The sequence below is a fragment of the Sebastes fasciatus genome, chromosome 7 (genome assembly GCF_043250625.1).
Source record: "Sebastes fasciatus isolate fSebFas1 chromosome 7, fSebFas1.pri, whole genome shotgun sequence".
Taxonomy (NCBI): Eukaryota; Metazoa; Chordata; class Actinopteri; order Perciformes; family Sebastidae; genus Sebastes; species Sebastes fasciatus.
Window position 1 is genome coordinate 11,754,294 of NC_133801.1, and position 21,393 is coordinate 11,775,686.

General features: G+C 41.4%; 1 protein-coding gene across 5 annotated transcripts; it reads left to right on the forward strand.

Moving 5' to 3' along the window:
- Positions 1–305: 305 nt before the first annotated feature.
- Positions 306–20,973, forward strand: igsf5b (immunoglobulin superfamily, member 5b). 5 transcript variants are annotated; one of them, XM_074641614.1, is made up of 10 exons: positions 306–440; positions 2,601–2,696; positions 4,726–5,043; positions 10,518–10,645; positions 11,570–11,735; positions 13,820–13,951; positions 17,094–17,118; positions 17,794–17,882; positions 19,062–19,126; positions 20,590–20,973. In XM_074641614.1, exons 2-10 carry the CDS (start codon positions 2,648–2,650, stop codon positions 20,701–20,703), a joined length of 1,086 nt encoding a protein of 361 aa, XP_074497715.1. In that variant the 5' UTR covers positions 306–440; positions 2,601–2,647; the 3' UTR covers positions 20,704–20,973. The 5 variants fall into 5 exon arrangements, with proteins under 5 accessions (XP_074497715.1, XP_074497717.1, XP_074497718.1 ...); XM_074641617.1 differs by having other exon boundaries at positions 307–440; positions 17,794–17,890; XM_074641615.1 differs by having other exon boundaries at positions 334–461.
- Positions 20,974–21,393: the final 420 nt, after the last annotated feature.

Sequence of the window (21,393 nt, forward strand, 5' to 3'; positions counted from 1 at the left end):
TAATGCCATTAGGATTCATCCTCTGAATGTTGAGATATTTCAGTCTGGACCAAAGTGGTTGACAAACCGACAGACAGACTGACATTGCCATCTAATGCCATGCCGCTAGCGTGGCTAAAAGATATAAAAACATGTCATCCTTCTGCTGTGAATCATACTGCACATCTGTCTTGCTTATCATACATCATCCAGTGTGTTGAAGAGGGCGGAGGTCTACTTAAGGCCCTCCTGGGAACTGGGGACTCACAAATAGGGTATTGTTTGCAGTCTGAGTCACTCTATATTTACATCTGAGTGCAGCACGGGGCAAAGTTCCCTCTGAGTTTGGTAATATTTAACGGGACAGTTTTGGGTGACATGGTTGAGCACCCAGCATGAGAAAGGAGCAGCATCATTGACATGTGTCCACCGCTGCTGATCCACAGAGACACCAGACTGAGGTGAGTCTGACGACCACAGCGGTATTTATGGTTATTTATTGTTCACTTAACTTGGGCTTCAACTTTATTGAGGAGAAGCTGCTTTTTGCTGCGTGTGAAAGAAATGATTGAGAGGCAGGTGTGCAGTGCTGCAAGTTAATTATACACAAGATCTCAGTGACTTTACTGCGTAAACTAGTGTCCCTAACAAGTAATCATTCTATGACCTGAACTAAATTGAACTGAAACTGTTCCACTTTGAGTAAAATACTTTTTATGGTAAATTGATCAGAAAGTTTCTTCCAACTCTGGAGTAACTGTTATTATCTTGGTCGTCAGAAATAAAGTGCTGGATGTCACAAAACGTTCTCCAGCTAAATGAAACAACTCGTTCTTTTTGGTCCTCCAAAGTCTATCCCAATTTTACAAAAATATCTTGGCTCCCTGTCTACAAATGTCAAACCTGTGACAGTGACAGTGACCTTTCATTTGAAAAACAAGTTATAAAAGTCCCTCAATTGCGTTTTTATCAGTCGGGGAGCATCTCAAACATGAGCTTTTCTCTCTCGACCTGATCTTGGGAAGGTCATTCATGCTTTTATGTCATCGTGGTTACAATTCACTGTATTTAAAGTTAAGCCATAAAAACTATTTCATGCCTTCAGCTAGTACAAAATGCAGCTGCTTTGCTTTTAACAAGAAGACAAGATCACATCAGCCCAATCCTGAAATGTTTAATCCTGATTCAACCATCTAACAGACTTTGTAACTTTGTTTTGAAAAGTGCTCTATAAACAAAGTTTATTATTATTATTATTATTATTATTATTAATAATAATAATAATAATAATAATAATAATAATAATAATGGATATAGAAATAAGAAAGTCATAAGCAGATGATCATATTGCATATAAAAATGTATTCAATTTCTATTACTTTTTTTATATAGTTATAATTTTTATTTAACCTTTTGCGTTTTAAACAGAAAAAACAATATGTAACACATAACTGTGTTGTGCATACAGTAGGAGATAGGGGAAGATCAACATCTAAAATCTCTGTGATCATGGCGTGCACTTCTAACCACAAAGACATCACAGCAGCACCGTCCCATAACAAATTAATGAATGAACCACGATTTACTGTAACTTTGTTTGACTCTTACGGTTTGTTAGGCTTTATTGCATTGCTTCATTTTGGAGTCAGCAAATACCGAGCTTAATGTTGTTTGAAATGACCTGAAAGGACGAGTTAAGCTCCGAATTATTAAATAACAAATATTTAAAATCTAACAAAATAAAAGCTTCATTAATTTTTCTGACCTGTTTTTCTTTTCTTTTGAAAAAAACAACAACAAAACAAGTGATTTTATTACCAGGTAAACTTAAAAGATTAGATTGCAAAGGAAAGGTCCGGTTGTCTTATATAGAAAATGTAGGATATGGATATATGTTTTATATATTATATGTTTTTATGCTAGCAGCTCTGTGATGCTGTACACTTAGGCACAATGGTGCTTTGAGCTAAAGTCTAATATCCACATGCTAATGTGCTCACAATGACACGCTGATGTTTAGCAGGTATAGTGTTTACTAGGGCAGCAACTAACTATTATTTTCATTGTTAATTAATCTGTCGATTATTTTCTCGATTAATTGATTAGTTCTTTGGTCTCTAAAATGTCAGTAAATGGTGAAAAATGTCGGTCAATGTTTCCCAAAGCCCAAAATGACGTCCTCAAATGTCTTGTTTTGTCCACAACTCAAAGATATTCAGTTTACTGTCACAGAGGAGTAAAGAAACCAGAAAATATTCACATTTAAGAAGCTGGAATCAGATAAGTTAGACTTTTTTCTTAAAGAAAATACTCAAACCAATTAATCAATTATCAAAATAGTTGTTAATTAATTTAATAGTTGACAATTAATCGATTAATTCTTGCAGCTCTATTGTTTACCATGTTTGCCATCTTAGTGTAGCATGCTAACATTTTCTAATTAGCACTAAACAGAAAGCACAGCTGAGGCATTCATGACAATCCATCCAGTAGTTGTTGAGATATTCTACTCTGGATCAAAGTGGTGGACTAAATAGAAAGACATAGTCATCCCTAGAGCCTCGTTGCTAGCAAGACTTGAGATTATGATCAACCGTGCTCCTCAATTCTTTTTGTTTCAGGTCCATTCAGCCATGAACGATGGATTGACTGGATCGACTGATTAAACATGGACATCTTTTATCTGTTGCTGCTGCTTCTTTCATGCAGGATTCAAGGTGAGAGTTCAGTTCAGCTCAAAACAAACAGCAGCTTGTTGGATTGGAGGCCAGTAATGTATTTGTACTATCGGCCTCATTCCGTGCCGTGGTGTAGCAGCACCCTGCAGATTAAACCCACCATCTAATTACAGAGCCTAATGATCTAGATGCACTTTATAATTAATTTCCTTCAAAATGGCTGTCTACCTAGTTAACAGTAAGATGTAGCCAGTGGTCAGGGGACTTCAGAGTCAACGGTTCATGGTCCCAATAGGAGCACGCACAAATTATGCTCATTAAACTGCCTTTCTCTGATTGCAATGAAAAGAAATAGCCATATAGGCTGTCCTACATATTTCTCAGGCGTAATATCCTAAATGCATAATTTATGATGCTGGCTGTGGAAAGTAACGCAGTTAGCTCTTCACATAAACAAGTTATACATCACCCCGAGTACTGTGGTGTAAACCTCTTATTTCATATTTCACGGTTTGACATTGATATTAATTCCTTTTCTCCTTCATTTGTCAGCGATAGAAAGCCACAAAGATACGCTGGAATTCAACTGGGGCTGTGTGCATTGATGTGTCTCTGTGTTGTTTGTCTGAAGAGTAGGTCCTAACAGTTAGTGCATTTGGGTCATCAATAATAAGGAGGGGGTGGGAGGCATATGCATTGAAACAGACACATTGAGTAGTTACAGAATCCTTTTTTAGTCCGACAATCAGGCCAGGTGCCGGGATGAAGTGACTGAGTGAGGGGGCTGTGAAAAATTGTGAGGGGGTCATTTGTTTTCATAAAATAAAATTCTTTGATCTAACCAGGGCTGACAACTTTTATGCAATCAACACTTTTCACATGCTCTCATGCCACACGTCATTTCTCACGCAGAGAAAAACAATTCTGATAACATATGATCGAGGATATTTAAACTTGCAACAAACTCGATCAAAGCGGCTATCGGCGTTGCACCTAACTAAGTAGTTTTGTTTCCTAAATCTAACCAAGTTGTTCCTGTGAAATTAACTTTGAAAAGACTGTATGCACAAGCTGATATTAACATGTGTTGCTGGACATTCGTAGGAAAACGCATGAAAAATGAGTAATAACTATTCGTAATATATCATACGAACCGTTGTATGAGGATACGTTGACATATTTAATGTACAGACATGAGAGTGGTTATCAATCTGTTCATCTAACTCTCAACAAGGGCGCAAATATGCACATTTCCCAAAATGCCAACATATTTCTTTAAAAGGACTATTTGTAACTTTTTAAGCGTATAAATGTAGCGGGTCGCCACACATGCGCGCTCGCATATGCGCGTTCGCGTGTGGCCGCTGCCTTTCCTCCTCTGCCTGCCCGCCTTCACTCAGAGAGCGCGCGCGTTCTCAGCTCGCTCCACCTCTAGACGTGAACGCGCGCTCACTCCTCACTGCAGAAGAGTTAGTTTAGCTCTGAGAATATCTAGTGAATGTACAGTGGACGTTTTTGCAGAAATAACTGCTGCAGCTCCTCCAGACCAACAGAGGTTTCCCGTGTCTTGTGAAGTGACGGAGCTCCAAAGCTAGTAACGTTATCGTCTCGTTAACGACCGGGTGCCGGTGTCTCCCTGCTCTCTCCGGCTGCGGGCGGAGAGAGCAGGGAGACATGCTGCAGAGCCCCACTGCATCAGCCTGCGCTGAGGCAGTAAAAGCCAACACTAAGATCAGATCTAAATCATGTTCATGGAGAGACCTTCGTCTGGTCAGCTAACATTACTGCCAAGCAGCTGAAATATAGAGTGATATTGTGGTTTTAGCTGACGTGTGTCGCCTCACTGTTTTGAGCGATGCTCGTTCAGGTATATTTAGAGCGAGCAGGCGCGAGCCCAACGCTGACTTTCGTTGATTTCACGGCCACAGGTGTCGCTGTTAAGAAGCATTTCTGAAAGTTACAAATGGTCCCTTTAACAGCAGTGTAAGTAAGTGGTGCTGGGAAAACTAGGATGTTTTCATGGAAGGACTAGGATGTGTTTTATGTTTGTCTCTCTTTGGACTTTTAGTAGTTGGAGCTCAGATGAAGCTGTCACCTGAAACACTAACCGTCCTGCGAGGGGAGGAGGCCCGATTTACCTGCAGCACCTCCAACCCCAAGTGGACCGTTATGATATGGCAGCTGAATAGTACACCGGTTGTCACCATCTCCAAGGAGACTGGTGTCCTGCCCTCCATCAACCCTAATGTGACGGCCGAGACAAGCCCCATCTCACGGGGAGACAGCTGGGTGTTGGTCCTGAAGAACACAGAGAGGCACAACCAGGGACAAGTGACCTGTATCCTCATGAGCATTGAAGAGAAAACAGCAAGCCTGTTTGTACAAGGTCTGTATGTCCATGTGTGTGTTTGTGTGTGTGAGAGACTCACAGGAGGTACTATGTGTGTGTGTTACCTTGATTCACTGTAGCAGGAAAGCAGCAAGGAACTGTTTATTCCTGCTGCAAAGAATTTCAAAGGCTTTTTGTGCAGCCAGCTCCTCTCAGGGATACTCACTTTATGTCTGCACACACAAACGCAAAGCAGTGAAGGGAACGAAGCAGATGGCAAGTCTCAACTGCAACTATTGCAGCGTGAGAGAGTGCAGAAACACACTGAATTTAACCTTGACAAGGCAAAAAGCAGCATGTAAAAAAAAGAGGTAAATGAAGGGACTAAGCAAAAGTCGTGTAGCTGCTTTCGTTCTGCCCACCCACACACTGTCGTCTCTACTCAACAAAAAAATTAAGAACAGAAAGAGTCAGAGACAAAAAAATTTGTATTTTGCCTCAGCATTCAAGCCATACTGCCTTTGTTTTAATTTATTTGACGTGGGGATTCAAGAATAGAAGTTTTCTGTAAAAGCAGCTGAACAAGCGCCCGAGTGATCCGTCACGGTGTATATCAAGGGGTGGAAATCATTTGGGACTGTGTGGTGGAGGACAGTTGCCCCGGCATGTTTGATGGCTTCTGTGACATTGTTAATGACAGTGTGGGTGGTTTCTGGGACAGGAATTGATTGGGCCTCAGATATAAATACCAGGTGGAAAGAGCTGGACTCCATGCCAGTCAGACCAGGCAGCAGAGAAGGATTTACAGGCTGCAGCTGCAATCTCCTCTCCTCTCCTCTGCTCTCCTCTCCTCTCCTCTCCTCTCCTCTCTCTCTCCTCTCCTCTCCTCTCCTCTCTCCTCTCCTCTCCTCTCCTCTCTTAGTGTCAAAAGGATGACCCACACTAAAAAGATTTTTCACATCTTAACAGATTATGGAAATGTGAGAGACTCCACACTTAACGACATGCTATGTTAAATTGAACAGTTTTGTTCCTATAGTGTGTGGTGAGCAACGATTTGGCCAAAACAGCACACTACACACTAACAGATTCCATTCATGAACAAGAGTCCCGACTAAAAGAAATGGGAGTGTTGCATAATCTCTAGCAATCACACGTGACTTTAATGTAAACTAACATGGTGGGCGATGGGCAGAAAGAATTAGCGATGTTAAAAGTCACGAAGAAAAAAGAAAAATAATGGATGAAGTCATGGAGACATGTTAAATAAACACTGGAGTGTTTTGAGTCAGTCCATCTTACTACTACTTTATGCTTCGCGTTTTGCATTAGCATGGTGGTGCTCTTTCTTCTTCGGTCAGCTTGGTTCTCAATCAATTCTCAATCGTTCTTCCCCCTCACACAACAGGATATCTGATCGTAAATATTGAATATGTGTAATATTTACGATTTGAAATCGGTGCGGCCAGGATGGACTTCTGAGCAGATCGGGGAATGTAAAAACCCCTCTTAATGTACCTTACGCCACAGGAATATCTGGAAAGATAATCTTTAGAATCATCAAAACAATTGCTGGGAATTGTTGGGAGAGGGGAATCGGGCCCAAAATGGGCTTGATTCTCGTGTAGTGTGTCCCCTGCATAAGGGAGTACGCTGCTATGTGAGGACTGGGTGGCACATTAGAGTCAGGACTTGATAAGATCAGTAGTTCTCTGCAGTTCTGATGGTGTTGATATCTCAAGCTGAGAGCACTGCAGCATTTTAACAAGCGAGACTTCCCTGAGAGTAATAACCAAGAAAAAAACAGTGAAAGTCTAAACAAGCAAGTCAGAGCAATTTCACTTTTCGCAAATTAGAGACTGTATTTGAGCAGATTAGGGCTGCAACTAACAATTATTTTCATTGTTGATTAATCTGTTGATTATTTTCTCGATTAATTGTAGTTGTTTGGTGTGAAATGTCAGGAAATGGTGAAAAATGTCAATCAGTGTTTCCCAAAGCCCAAGATGACGTCCTCAAATGTCTTGTTTTGTAGTAAAGAAACCAGAAAATATTCACATTTAGGAAGCTGGAATTGTTGCGGCTATGTTTCCAACAGGGAACTAAAGCTGTTATCTATGCTCTCGCCAAAGCAACCAGACTCGCAGAACACGGGGGTTGCTGGTCTACCGCTGCCTCGATCGGTTAGTTTGTATGTGCTATAGAGAGGTGAAGTCCCGCCCCTTCCGATGGACCATCATGGGTCAATGGCTCTAGAGCAGATAACTAATTATTGGGGTTCCTACACTTTTTCCATTTCAAAATGACATACTTTTCGAGACTCAAATTTCCAGACATCTTCTTCTTCTGCTTGTATAATCAATTTATTTTTAGAAATTCCGAATTTTTATATTTTAGAAAACAGAATAAGGGGCAACAGTCTGAAAACAGAGGTGACATCATGCCTCAAACTAGATGACAACTTATTACGGAAATGCTTCAAGACTTCCTTGGACCTGTGCTTCTCTTGACCTTATCATTCAGCTCATTTGCATCTGCAGTATGTACAAACTCAACTCAGCTAAAAAAAAAAACCTGCATGGAAACATCCCCTCTGCAAAAAGCGAGAGGAAACAAAACCAATGACCCATCGCCTCCAATATATTACTGAGAGAGCCTCCATCGCTGCCAGTGCCGCAAATCCCCACTGACATATGCGGCCATTAACAGTAGTGCATGGTGAATCAGGCCCTCCGGTCTGGATGCAGAGGATCACTGTGGCCTGACACAGCCTTTGAATTAATTGTGCATCCTGGCACGCCCAGTTAACAGTCAGCAACTCTGCTCGTGATTTGTGTACTGCAGCTTCAAATATACTGTTGGATCGGAGCCACAAATCCACCGCGGGCCGGATGACTCTCTATGCTATCATCCGCACTCCCTGCTTTAATTGTCCAATACGAAGATGATGTAAATATGACAACACACTCCTGCTTCCTCTCGCTGCTCCTTCTCTTACTTATGCACACACACACACACACATTTCATTTGAGCAAATCAATATGGTTGCATGCGCTGCTGAGTATGAACAGGGTCTGCAGTGAAGGCTAGAGCTGCAGAGAAGAGAATTCTTCTATTTAAATCAGAGAGAAGTGAACATAATGCCCTCATTGGAATAAACTCACACCCACACATACAGTGCATGTGTTATACACTTTTCATGCAAGACAAAATGCATGCACATACTAGGGCTGCACAAGTAGTAGAATATCATCTCCATCTTGGTTTTTGGTTTTCTCCATCTTGGTTTTTGGTTGTCTCCATCTTGAGGTTGGTTGGCGCCATCTTGGTTTTTAGCCGTCACCATCTTGGGGTTGGTTGGCGCCATCTTGGTTTTTAGCCGTCACCATCTTGGGGTTGGTTGGCGCCATCTTGGTTTTTGGCCATCGCCATCTTGGTTTTTGGTCATCGCCATCTTGGTTTTTGGTTGTCTCCATCTTGGTTTTTGGCAGTCTCCATCTTGGTTTTTGGTTGTCTCCATCTTGGTTTTTGGTTGTTGCCATCTTGGTTTTTGGTTGTCACCATCTTGGTTTTTGGCCGTCACCATCTTGGGGTTGGTTGTCGCCATCTTGGTTTTTGGCCGTCACCATCTTGGTTTTTGGTCGTCGCCATCTTGGTTTTTGGTTGTCTCCATCTTGGTTTTTGGCAGTCGCCATCTTGGTTTTTGGTTGTCTCCATCTTGGTTTTTGATTGTCTCCATCTTGGTTTTTGGCCGTCGCCATCTTGGTTTTTGGTTGTCTCCATCTTGGTTTTTGATTGTCTCCATCTTGTTTTTTGGCCGTCACCATCTTGGGGTTGGTTGGCGCCATCTTGGTTTTTGGCCGTCACCATCTTCGGGTTGGTTGGCGCCATCTTGGTTTTTGGCCTTCGCCATCTTGGTTTTTGGTCATCGCCATCTTGGTTTTTGGTTGTCTCCATCTTGGTTTTTGGCAGTCGCCATCTTGGTTTTTGGTTGTCTCCATCTTGATTTTTGGCCATCGCCATCTTGGTTTTCGGTTGTCTCCATCTTGATTTTTGGTTGTCGCCATCTTGATTTTGGCCGTCACCATCTTGGGGTTGGTTGGCGCCATCTTGGTTTTTGGCCATCGCCATCTTGGTTTTTGGTCGTCGCCATCTTGGTTTTTGGTTTTCTCCATCTTGTCCAGGACAGGGTGGAGCTAAGTACATCTGACTGCTGGATAATAAATTTTTAGGAGACCAGAATGTTATAATGAACTTTGATGAACTGAAAGCACACTGTGAAAGGGTTAAAGTTCAACTCCCAAACCCAAAGTTTTTGGTACACTTCATCTTGCTTCTAGGAGATGCACTGTGAATAAGGACCAGTCTTAATTTCATGCAAAGAGTTGTATATTAGCAGGAATGTAGCACAACATGGAAGTGAAAGCCGCACTCTGTTTATTTAAATGTGAAAGTGCAATACAAATATTTTTGTCCCTAAAATCAATGAATAATTATGATCTGGATATTGATCAAAATAATCGTGATTATCATTTTGGCCATAATTGTGCAACCCTAGCACATACACACCAATCCTGCCTATAAAAGTCTTTAAATGCTGCCCTCAATGCAGCAATTTCCCCTCTGAGGACCCCTGCTGAAAAATCACTGGAATTAGAGTTATCTGAGGGCTTCCCGCCACCGCAGCCCAAAGTCGTCAGAGTTTCCCTACAGTGATTAACCAACCTTATGAAACCTTATTTCAGGGATCACTTAAATTGGAGCGTTGGGAAAGAGTGCTGATGTCGTTCCTTTCTCTACTCAGATGTATCAATCTGCCATGATCGCCCAGAGCCCCTCATCAGTCAGTGCAAATGAGGCTGCTGGTTCCTCGCCAACCTTTATTCAACGGCGCAGAGATTCTCTAAGAGCAGCCGGAGTCCACCCCTTTTTTAGAATTGGATGGTACGATGTTTATGACACCAAGTCAGGCATCAAATAAAAGCCCCTGGGAGAAAAGGGACAGCCAATAATGTGCACAAAACAGCTGAGGATTTGAACCTAAATCAGCACAGACATGTCATTCGCTTAGACAAAGCAGCGAAGCTTCTGTAATTATCTTTCTGTCCGTTTCAATTGTCTGTTGCATCCAGCGCCTTTCATTCTGCCAGACAATAGACTTCACATATGAGATACTGTATCTCCCAGGGCCTTAAGTGGCTTATTTGGCTGGCAGGGAAGGAGATGAAGGGGAAAAGAGGAGAAGCATTCGTCAGGCAATTGAGACTTTGAGACACGCGATCAATCACCCGGGACGAATGAAATCCGTCTTTTGTAAGGGAGCAGGCCGACTGGAGAGGTGATGCGCACAGATGTGTGCATGCAACAACGTGCATTTCAAAAGAAATTAATACATTCATTCCCGGTGTCGGTATTCATAAGCCTATACATCCTCATGCATTAACAGAAGTACATACTGTATACACGCATGCATGCACTTAAATACGAAAAAAAAAAATCTGGTTTGTGAACAGGCTTTCTTCTGGTTGCAGAAAAAGGCAGCGTGAAAGTTGTTGGGGACGACAAGTTGGCTTTTAAGGGTCAGTCGGTCCTGTTTGAATGTCAAGCAGCCGGATGGCACCCTCAACCCACTTTGCAATGGCAGGTGAATAACAAAAAGGTAAGTACATACATCCTCACTATTGTCATTTTGAGAACTTAGCAAAGGATTTTATTGGGGCTGTCGATCAATTAAAATATTAAATCGTGAATAATCGCATGATTGTCCATAGTTCGTGATTAATAGCAAATGAATCGCACATTTTTTATCTGATCAAAATGTACCTTTATGGGAGATTTGTTGAGTATTTAATACTCTTATCAACATCAGAGAGGGCAAATATGTTTGCTTTATGCAAATGTATGTGTATATTTACTGGAAATCAATTAACAACACAAAACAATGACAAATATTGTCCAGAAACCTAAATAAATGAAGTGATTGACCTCCTGAAAACCAAAGAAACAACCCTGTTTTATCAGCTGTAATGCTCTCTATTGCATTTGATTTACAGCATTACAAGAGGCAAAAAGGGCTTTTTTGTGCTTTTTTGTTTCTCACAAATTCACAGACCTCTTTGTGAACATTTGAACTCAAAAGCACTTTATTTTCAAGTATCTCTGAAAAAAACCCCCAGCACAGGCTCTAATGCTCTGCCTGTGCAGAGAAGGTGCAAATGCAGGTGAATTATTATTTTTAGGCTTTCTGTTGGGAGAAAGTAGTTTCAAGACTCTTATAGACGCTTTCGGAAACGGTCAGTTTGTCATGGTGAGAAGCGCAAAAGATTAAGGATCATCACGTCACTATATCTTGACATGTTGCTGAATGGAGCGTTGCATTGGCTGAACAAATCTAAAACATATCTGTCATCTCCAAAGAGCTCAGCTGTCTTAAAGCTTAGGAACTTAAAAAACAAACATTTGTACTGTTCCTTTAAATACAGTTCTGTTTTGAGTATTTACAGAATAACTGATTGTAAGCGTCCCACTTAGTAAGCAGAATATAAATAATACTAATTCTCTCTCTCTGGGGATTGGCATGGAGGTGAGCCAGGGTGAATACAACATCAGCAGTGAAGAGTCGGGTAAGAGCCTCTTCACTGTGACCAGCAACCTCAATGTTACGGCAACGAAGAGCTCTCATGTGGATTGTCTGGCCTCTGTGTCTGCCCTCCCCACACCGCTGAAGAGCGGCGTCCGTCTGACAGTTGGTAAGAGAACACGGCCATCGTGTTTTACATTAAAGGGATAGTTCGGGTGTTTTGAAGTAGGGTTGTATGAGGTACTTATCTATAGTCAGTGTATTACCTACAGTAGATGACGGTCGGCAGCCCCCAGTTTGGAGAAACAGACAGGAGTTACCGACACAGAACCAAATCAATGTACTGCTGTGGATGGGGACGGCAGCAAAACGTATTTTAGACACCTAAAAGAAAGGCTTACCTAAAAAAATCAATATCAGTTTAAATGTACGCTATATTTCACTGCTTTACCTTGCCGTCAGACAGCCCTTTACGACGGGGAACTGAAGCTGTTCCATCTGTGCTCTTGCCAAATTCATGCAAAGCCACCAGACTCCATTGAAAAAATAATATGTAATTTTACCTCACAGAACAGCTGTTCTACCGCGGCCTTGATCAGTTAGATTGTATGCGGTATTGTGTGCCTTTGGTTAGTTCGGATTCACCACAGTCACACAATAGAGAGGCGAAGTCCCGCCACTTACGGTGGACCACCATGGGACCTTATATCGGAAAGAATATGTACTGTAGTCGACGACTAGAGATAAAAAAAAATGTTTGATCCCGCTTGAATTGCGCCATAAATCACACATATGATGTATGTCAATTTAAAACATAATTTTGCAAGTCAAGAAAGAGTTTGTTGTAATATCATTTAGTTTTGTGTGAAACCGCTCAGTGAACAACATCTCTCATCTCGCACAATATACGTCACCAACACTAGCTAGCTAGCTAACTTAGCTATGACCACGATCAAATAAAACGTTATCTTACCTGATGTTTTTTATCCAGCGACTCCTGCTCTTTTTATCACCCGGGAAGAGAAAGAACGAGCAAGATCTGTTGCTTGCGTGAGTACATCCCAGTACGAAACACACAGGCATCGTAGCTTTAGTGAGAGAGCATCACTTACGTGACTTTTGGGTGTGTAGTCTTTCTAATTTACGTATTTTCACAGTCTTATACTTCAACAGTTTTACAACTGCAACTTTCTTGACTTGCAAAACATCTTTTAAATTGACAAACATCATATGTGTGATTCATGGCGCAAATCAAACAGATAAAAAAAATATTTGTCTCTAGCCATTGTCGGATGGTGGTCCATCGGAAGCGGCGGGACTTCACCTCTCTATAGCACAAACAAACTAACCGATCGAGGCAGTGGTAGACCAGCAACCCCCGTGTTCTGCGAGGTAAATTACTGTTATTTTCAATGGAGTCTGGTTGCTTTGGCGAGAGCAGAGATAACAGCTTTAGTTCCCTGTTGGAGACATAGACGGTATAGCTGCCTCACGGCAAGGTAAAGCGGAGAGAATTTTCTAAATATAGCGTACACTTAAACTGATATTGATTTTTTTTTAGGGGAGTCTTTCTTTTAGGTTTCTAAAATACGTTTTGCTGCCGGCCCCGTCCACAGCAGTACATTTACTTTGGTTCTGTGCGGTAACTTCTGTCTGCTTCTCCAAGTTGGGGGCGTACCAACCATCATCTACTGTAGATAATGCACTGACTATGGATAAGTACCTCATACAACCCCACTTCAAAGCACCCAAACTATCTCTTTAAATAACATATATGCACAGTGAATCTCTCTTTGTTCCGTCCTAGTTTAGCTCTCTGTCTCTACATTCCTTCTCTCTTTTTTAATCTGTCTCTCTTTGTGTGTTTCACTTTGTTCTTTCCCCTTTTTCTGTCCCTTTCTCTTTTGGGAAGCCTGTGAATCATCACTGAGCATTAATAGTGAAGAGGAGAGTGGAAAAGAAAAGAGCTGCCAGATCAACACTGCATGAGTTTGCATCACAGAACAAACCTCTCCAAGGCCCAAAATACAAACACTGCATTATTATCTTAGTAATGTTCCATTTGCAGTTGTAACATTTTATTTATATCCACTCCCTCGGCAAACACCCTCATGCATACTACTGCAAATTAAAACAGGAGATTGAACACAGCTTTCTTTACACTATGTCTGCAAATCTGTAATTGAATTGCAAAGTAACAACACTGCTTCAGCATTTCTTTACCGAAACACTGATGTGACCTTCTGTGCTCAGTTGCAGAGGTGGTGCAGGAGGAAGGAGACTGCACAGTCCCTCTGGCAGTAACGGCCTCCCTCTCTGTCTTTCTGCTGCTCCTCCTGCTCTGCGTCTGCTCCCTCCTCTTGTACCGACACAGGAGACAAGCAAGTATGCACTTTTGTCTTACTTGAATTGCTCTAGGTGAAATTCCCCCTGCCCCCTATACTTTTCCAGTACAGAAACTGTGATTAAAGTATAATGAAGAAGATGGGCAGTTACACGCTGTGACTCGGCACTGCCCCAAACTGGCCTTCACCAAGGGCACGCAATATATTTTCTGACAAAGGCAGAACATTAGTTGTCAGCACAAAGCGTTCCTTCCGCAGGAAACAGCACAAACGTTAGCGAAGTGTGTGACTGCAGGGTTGGAGGTTTGAATCCCAGACAAACTGGGACAAATCAAACAGATTTGACACTACAGAGATGCCCCTGAGCAAGACATCTCACCAGAGAAAATTAGGGGTAGAAAAAAACACAACTAACAGCAGCTGGCCGCAGCGAGGAAGTACAAAACGGCGGAGGGTCCGTGTGAATACGACCTGCACCCTCACATATTAAATCCAACATGGTAAACACTACACATACAGTCAAGTATGGAAACGCTTTGGGTTTCACACATTGCCAGGAAAAGCAGAGCTAGACATCCCGGCTAAAGCTGCATGCTAACTCTGTCATGGGCAAGAAATGTTATCGTATTGCGGTATCGTGCGGTCAAGCCAGCCGTCACTCTCATCTCTGTGGTCAAATTGGCCGACGCTACAACTTTAGAGCACTCACATACTGACATTTATGTTAAATGCATTGAAACGGCCCCGATGGAGCTGACCATGGATGTATAAAGAGAACGGAGCTGACGGGGAGAGCTAGCAACGGACTTGGCGAAGTTAGCGGACGTATACAGACGTGACTACATCCGGTTTTCAAAATGTAGATATTTTTCTAATTTAAAATCCCTTGAACTGTATGATTCAACCTTTTCCCATGGTCTAGTGTTAAAAAAGTTAATAGAAATCGGAATAAATCGGAATTTCGAATCGTGATACTTAAAAATCGCAATACAAATCGAATCGGCACCCAATTGTGATAATATCGAATTGGGAGATAGGTGAATCGTCCCAGCCATAGAGGAAATAGGTTAAAAAATAAGCAATGATAGTGAGTCTCCCTTGGATAAATAGTGGGCCCATTTCCTGGTCCTGGGTTTATATATAAACCCTGTCAGATGTGTAGATGAGTTGACAGTTGTTTGCTGGGAATGTGGCGACCTTGGCCGGTCTATCAACCTGTTGGCTCAAAGGATTACAGCTGTTGGTACACTGGCAGGAATTTTACCTTGGAGAACATGAGGTCCTGACTCACACCTGGTCCCTGCCGGATGACTCAGGATGTTTGACTGTAACACAGTTAAGCTTTTGGACATAGCTTCTTCTGTAGATTTAAAGGAATAGTTACATAATTTGGGAAACACACTCAATTGCTTTTTTGCGGATAGTTAGATGAGGAGCGATACCACTCTCTTGTCTAAGCCGATTAGACTTATCAGGCCATTAAATCTGTGTTATCAGTGGTTATAACCCCCATAGATGTGGGTCAGTAGGGCCCTGCTACACCCAATAGTATTGATCGTGGTCATGGTCGATCACCAAAAGAAGGTATAAAAGAAAACAACAGCGATGTAGCGACCATAGTAATTATGAGAGCATCAAAAGTGAGGCGCTGTAGACGGCCTGAAACAAACACAGGAGACCAGGGTTTGCATCCCATGTGAAACCAACAACGCAAAGTTGTCTTTGTGGTCAAGCATTAAGTTTCACTTTCAGTTTTGAAACGTAGTTATTTGAGCCAAAACACGATCTTTTTCCCTAAAGTGGTTTTGTTGCCTAAACCTAAAGCAGCTGTTTTGTTTTTGTTCAAAATGTAACTTTTCATGTAATTTTAGTTTAAAGTGTTATTGCCTAACATGTTGGTTTTAAGTTTCACTTTCACAACGTAAAAACAATGGTAGTTGGTCCTCTGCGTGAATCTATTCAAACCTTTTATTGAAAAATTGCTGCAAATGTGGCAAATTTGCATCGCTGCCGGTAAGAATAGTTTTGATGCCAAATATTCGCAGCCAAGTATTCCACATTTTTGTGTCGTTTATTCGTCACGCCCCCGATGTGTAAAGGCCGTAAGGCAGTACCAAATTGCATGGCTCAGGAAATTCTACAGTACAAAGCCCATTACAGTAATAAGGGTTTAAAACCACCACACAGTGAGACAGTTTTACTGCAACTCTTTCAGAGCTCATAACCCGACCCAGAATATTTGTGATGTGCCCGCACTACGTCGTCACCTCTCCAAACAGAGAGGTCGATGCCTTGGCAAGTAAAGTGGTGTGCTGTTGTAAAAAGTCAGGCCAGGAAAGAGGGATGTTGCAGAGATGTTTCTGGAGTGCCATCTCCGAGGGGATCGCTTTGCTAATAGCACAAGGAGGCGGAGGAGGCCTGTTTGTGCGCGATAACAAAAGTGGCCCTAAATCACACATTTAGAAGTCAGTGTAATCCCCGTGACTGATTCTGGACCAATGCAAATCACGGCTATGGTTTAGAGCTAAGGGATTATCATAAAGCAGGTGTGACCTTTCTCCTCCGGCAGCTGATTCTGTACCTGAAACGTCTGATACCTCCGTCACCTACAGCTTTAATGTAACATCCCCGAGCGAGTTAAATTAACTTCCTGAGGATGTTTCACATGTTAGAGGATATGGCATGCTTCCAAGCCACTAAGCTCCTCTTTGAACGGGGAGTAATGTATGCTTTGTAATTATTGGGAAAGTAGAAGGGATCTAATATAGTCACCCTCAAAGACTTTGGCCAGCATGACAGCAGGGATTTAAAATATAATGACGAAGGCAATTTGTCTCCCTGCAGAAGGAGCAGTTTATACGTCTCCTGAGGCAAGCGCCATCTGCACCACTGTTATATTGTTGTGTTTTCTCGGTGGCCAGGAGGACCTTTGGCAAAGACAACCACGAAGCCGTGTTGCAAAACTCATTAACACTCAGCTCCAGCTTTCACTGTTGAATTGCAAACTGACTGCAGGCCATGATATTAGTGCAGAACCCAAAACTAATAAACCGCGGGACATTTACAGCTGTAGATGCAGCGAGCAAACACAATGATTCTGTGGTCAATGCCGTGAGGATAATAAAGTTAGCGGCTGACAGCTCATAATAATTCTGTAAACTTAATGCCTCATTTTCTTTCAGAACCGAGCCCACAGGAGGCAATAAGGTAAGATTTAAGAGCTCTTTTTCTGGACACCTTTTGCTTTATGAGGCTATTTTCAAACAATGAAAACATTGGATTTTCTTCAATTTCTAAACTAACAAAAAATATTTTAAGATCAACTGTGGAGTGAAGTGATTTGAGGAGAAATTATCTGCCAATAATCTGTGAAGAAGCAGATGTCCTGGCTGTATTGAGCTCCATTTATATATTACATAAGCAAATATGAAGACTCAGCAAACACAGTTAATACGTACTTATTTCTGAGAATGAATGGGCTTTTATTGTTCCTCATTATAAAAGAAAATTGAAGGATGCATTAAATAGTCATTACATTCTGTAACAACTTAATTAAGATTCAAATTGTCGTTAGCTCGTTTAAGAAAGCAGATATATTTGTCAGCATTTTCCACGCAGCTGAAACACATTTTATAGCTTTCCCATTGAGCACGTTGAAGTGAGAGTTGAGTCTAATAAAATGCGCTGAAAAATGATGATGTTCATTTCTTATCTGTCAAAGCACTTTATGATGAAAACAATGCAGAGGCCGCTGATATACTGCAGCTTTGTGAGGAGAGAAAATTGTCTGTTCACAACAGCATAGCCTCTGACAAAGTGGCTCCACCGTATCTCAGCTAAAGGTTATCTTTTCCATTGGACCGTTCATTTGGGCATTCGCAGGTTCGACCAATCAGTGAGCGGGAGAAGCTCGGTTGCTGAGGCGACTGGTGGGAAGGTCAACCTGGGATACTCTGGTGAGGGCCCCACAGGTGAGAGAGTGAGTAGTTCACCAGGATATTTGTAACCCTCAACTACAACTGTTTATTCACAATAACACTGTTGACAAACTGTGGCTTTAAATTAACTGTATTAACTGCGCTGGTAAGTCAGATTTTTACAAACTCATAACTGGAGCTGCAACTAAGGATTATTTTCTCAATTAATCGATTAGTTATTAGGATATAGTGACAGTTTTATAAAAACAATTTTTTTGTCATATTTGCTTAAAGTTACCGACTTCAGCTTTAACTACAAATTACATACGTTTACATTTGTGCCAACCGTTTTTGAATGCATGCTACACATTTTTAGACTTTTGTATGTTTTTCATGCCGTTTCAGGAATGTATTGGTTTCCATTCATTTGCATGCAATATGAAAATCAATCAGTCAACTTTTAAAACTTGCACAAATTGTGTAATTCATCACATTTTACATAAAGTCTGTTTTAATTGTTTTGTCAAAGTTAGGCTATGATTGCTCTGTAATGAAGTTTTACTGCAGATGGATTCTCCACAACAATAACGTCACTTTGACAAAAAGTAACTCAGACTTGGTATTCACTGTGATGGATTACACAACGTTAAGACGATTCAAGAGTCTGCTCATCAATATCCATATTGTATAGAAATGAAAGGAAGACAATGGATGTCTGGAAGAGTAGAAAACTCATCCATTTAAATTCCTTAAAACCTGCAACATGGCTTGCAAAATGGTTACGTGTAATGTAAAGTATACATGACTTGTAGTAAATGGGATACAAAAAAACACTGTTATGGTTATTTTACTTATTGCTTTATCACTTACAGTATATTGCCACAGTAATTAGTAACATAATACTTCAAGGATAACTGAGCAAGTCAAATCTTTAAGCCATAGCTGGGTGAGGTACTTGCAAACGACCAGTTGAGCTGCCACAAACCACATAATATGCAGGTTTCAAAATCAACAAATCATATTCATATTTTTCTAATTCAGACAGAAACAAATGATGGGTTTAAACTCACAACAATGCTGTGTTTACTTGGTACACATATCAGACCTCTGAGCCACTAAATCGCTCAATTTCTACAATTTTTCGGAGGTCAGCTTTAAGTCCAAAGTGGGCTGTAGCTGGTCAGAGGGGCTGCGAGGTTAGATCAGGCTAAATCGCTGTTTTTCACCCTGCAGATGCAGTTTACAATGAGCTAATCATGGAAACTCGTAGGCAGGAGGAATTTGTCAGCTTTCACAAGGTAAGATAGAGAAAGAGAAGGTGGGAGGGCAGAGAGACAGAGAGAGAGAGAGGTCGACCGGAGCTGAATAATGCAGCCATTCATTCTGCAGCTGGAGTTTCTTCCTCCTCTATACTGTTTCACCTCCGCATGCCTCCCATCAGACAGCTTGACGTCAGACAGGAATGTGGAATAACATGCTTTTTGGCACGGCTCCGCAAAAAGCCATCAGCACTATACTTAACTTACAGGGCACTTAAGTGGCTCCATCATCATCTTCATCATCACACCAAAGCGGGTAATAGAGCTACATGTCCACCAGTTGATAGTGTGTCACATTTTGCCTGTCCATGGTGAATTGCAGTACCAGCAGGGGGCAACAAAACCACTCACTTGGGTTTAGACAACAAAACCACTTAGTTAGGTTTAGGAAAACTTTATGGTTGGCCTTAAAATAAGTACGTAAACTAAGTACAATACGTATGGAGACAACATAACACAAGTACGAAAAACATGTAACAAACGTCACTGAAAAACATGTGACTAACGTGACTGATGTAACCAGCAGTATAACATAATTGTGATTGGCCCCGGTGCATTTTCTTTCTTGGGCCATCTCCCCAAACTCAAGCACACACTTGTGCGCACATACACGCTCAACCACTCCAGACAATTGCAAATCAGACAATTGCTATGCCACCATGGAGAGGATCACCATGAATCTCACATACTGCAAACTAGCCTTAGATCAGCACCACGGAGAGTAGACGAAGTGCCAAATTTATCAACGCTAATTCAACAGCCTGCCATGGACTCAGCAGGCAAAATGTTATCACAGACACAGATTTCAGTAGGTGCATATTTTCCAACATATGAGATGTAACAATTACAGAGCTATAAATCTAAATCCCTGATCCCTCTCCATAATAACAAACCGGTACTCACCCATTAGAAGTTTATCCTACAGATCTTGTGCTCCGCAAAGTCATTAACAACACTGCTTAATAAGAACCATGTCCTCTTTTATTGGAATGTCCTGGCCGTGAGCGATGCAGAGCGACGTGGCACGCCGTTTTGAGCTGAACTTTTGTCAGACGCCCAGCTGTTTCTATTTATTTCTGTCGCTCACCTTGAAATCGCCTCAATGGACCAGGACGTGATGTGAGCTCACAGGATCAGTTCTGATTCACGGTCTAAGTGATGAGTTGGTAATAGGATTACCTTATTTGGAGGTACCAAAGGTGGAAGACAGTCACTTTGAGACCTTTAAAGCAATAGTTGTCTTCTGGTTTGCAGGTGATTGTACACTGGACTGGCAACTACAAAACACAAAATCCTCCACAGTGTCACTACTGCACTCATGTAGGAGAAAGGTTTCAGGACAGGAATCTCTGTGATTGCTGTCAATCTACAGTGTTACAGATAATTACCTGCTGTGTACATTTTTGTCATTAAAACCTAAATTGGATGTTGTGCCCCTGCAGGTCCCTGATGTGGTGTACTCCAGCAACCTTTCTCTACACAATGAGAGCCCTGCAGTCCAGGTGTGTGTACCAGAGGAAAGCTCCAAGAATGTCAGGAGGATTACCACAGTTTAAATATGTGTATTATGATATTATTTAATATAAAACATATGACGTTAATGATGTACACTACAGTGTACAGTACAGCATTTACAGGTGGGCCACTCACCAGTGTTTGTACGGTATAATGTCTCACATTTTTGTAAAGCTAGACGCTAATGTTCTTTTATCTTTAGCTAAATGTGTACAGCACAATTATTTTGAAAAATGTCAACTCTTTTTTTTTATATACACAAAAACGCATTGTTTTAAATTTTCAATAAATTCTATTTTTGTGTTCCTTTATGTTCTTGACTTATATTTCTATAGTTTAAGCGGGCCATAGTAATTTGGACCAAAACAGGATATAAACTGCAGTATACACTTTCAACCTCAGTTTTGAAAAGTGAAGCCAATGCAGAAGTGCTTTAAACGTGCATTCTTTCTAATAGCCAGCAGGGGGCGACTCCTCTGGTTGCAAAAATAAGTCTGATTGTATAGAAGTCTATGAGAAAATAACTCTACTTCTCACTTGATTTATTACCTCAGTAAACATTGTAAACATGAGTTTATGGTCTCAATCGCTAGTTTCAAGTCTTCTTCAATACAGCATGATGTTCATTTAGTAAATTATGGTCCCATTTAGAGTCATATAGACCATAAAGCAGGGTATGCTTTAGAGCAGGGGTCTCAAACTCGCGGCCCGCGGGCCAATTGCGGCCCGCA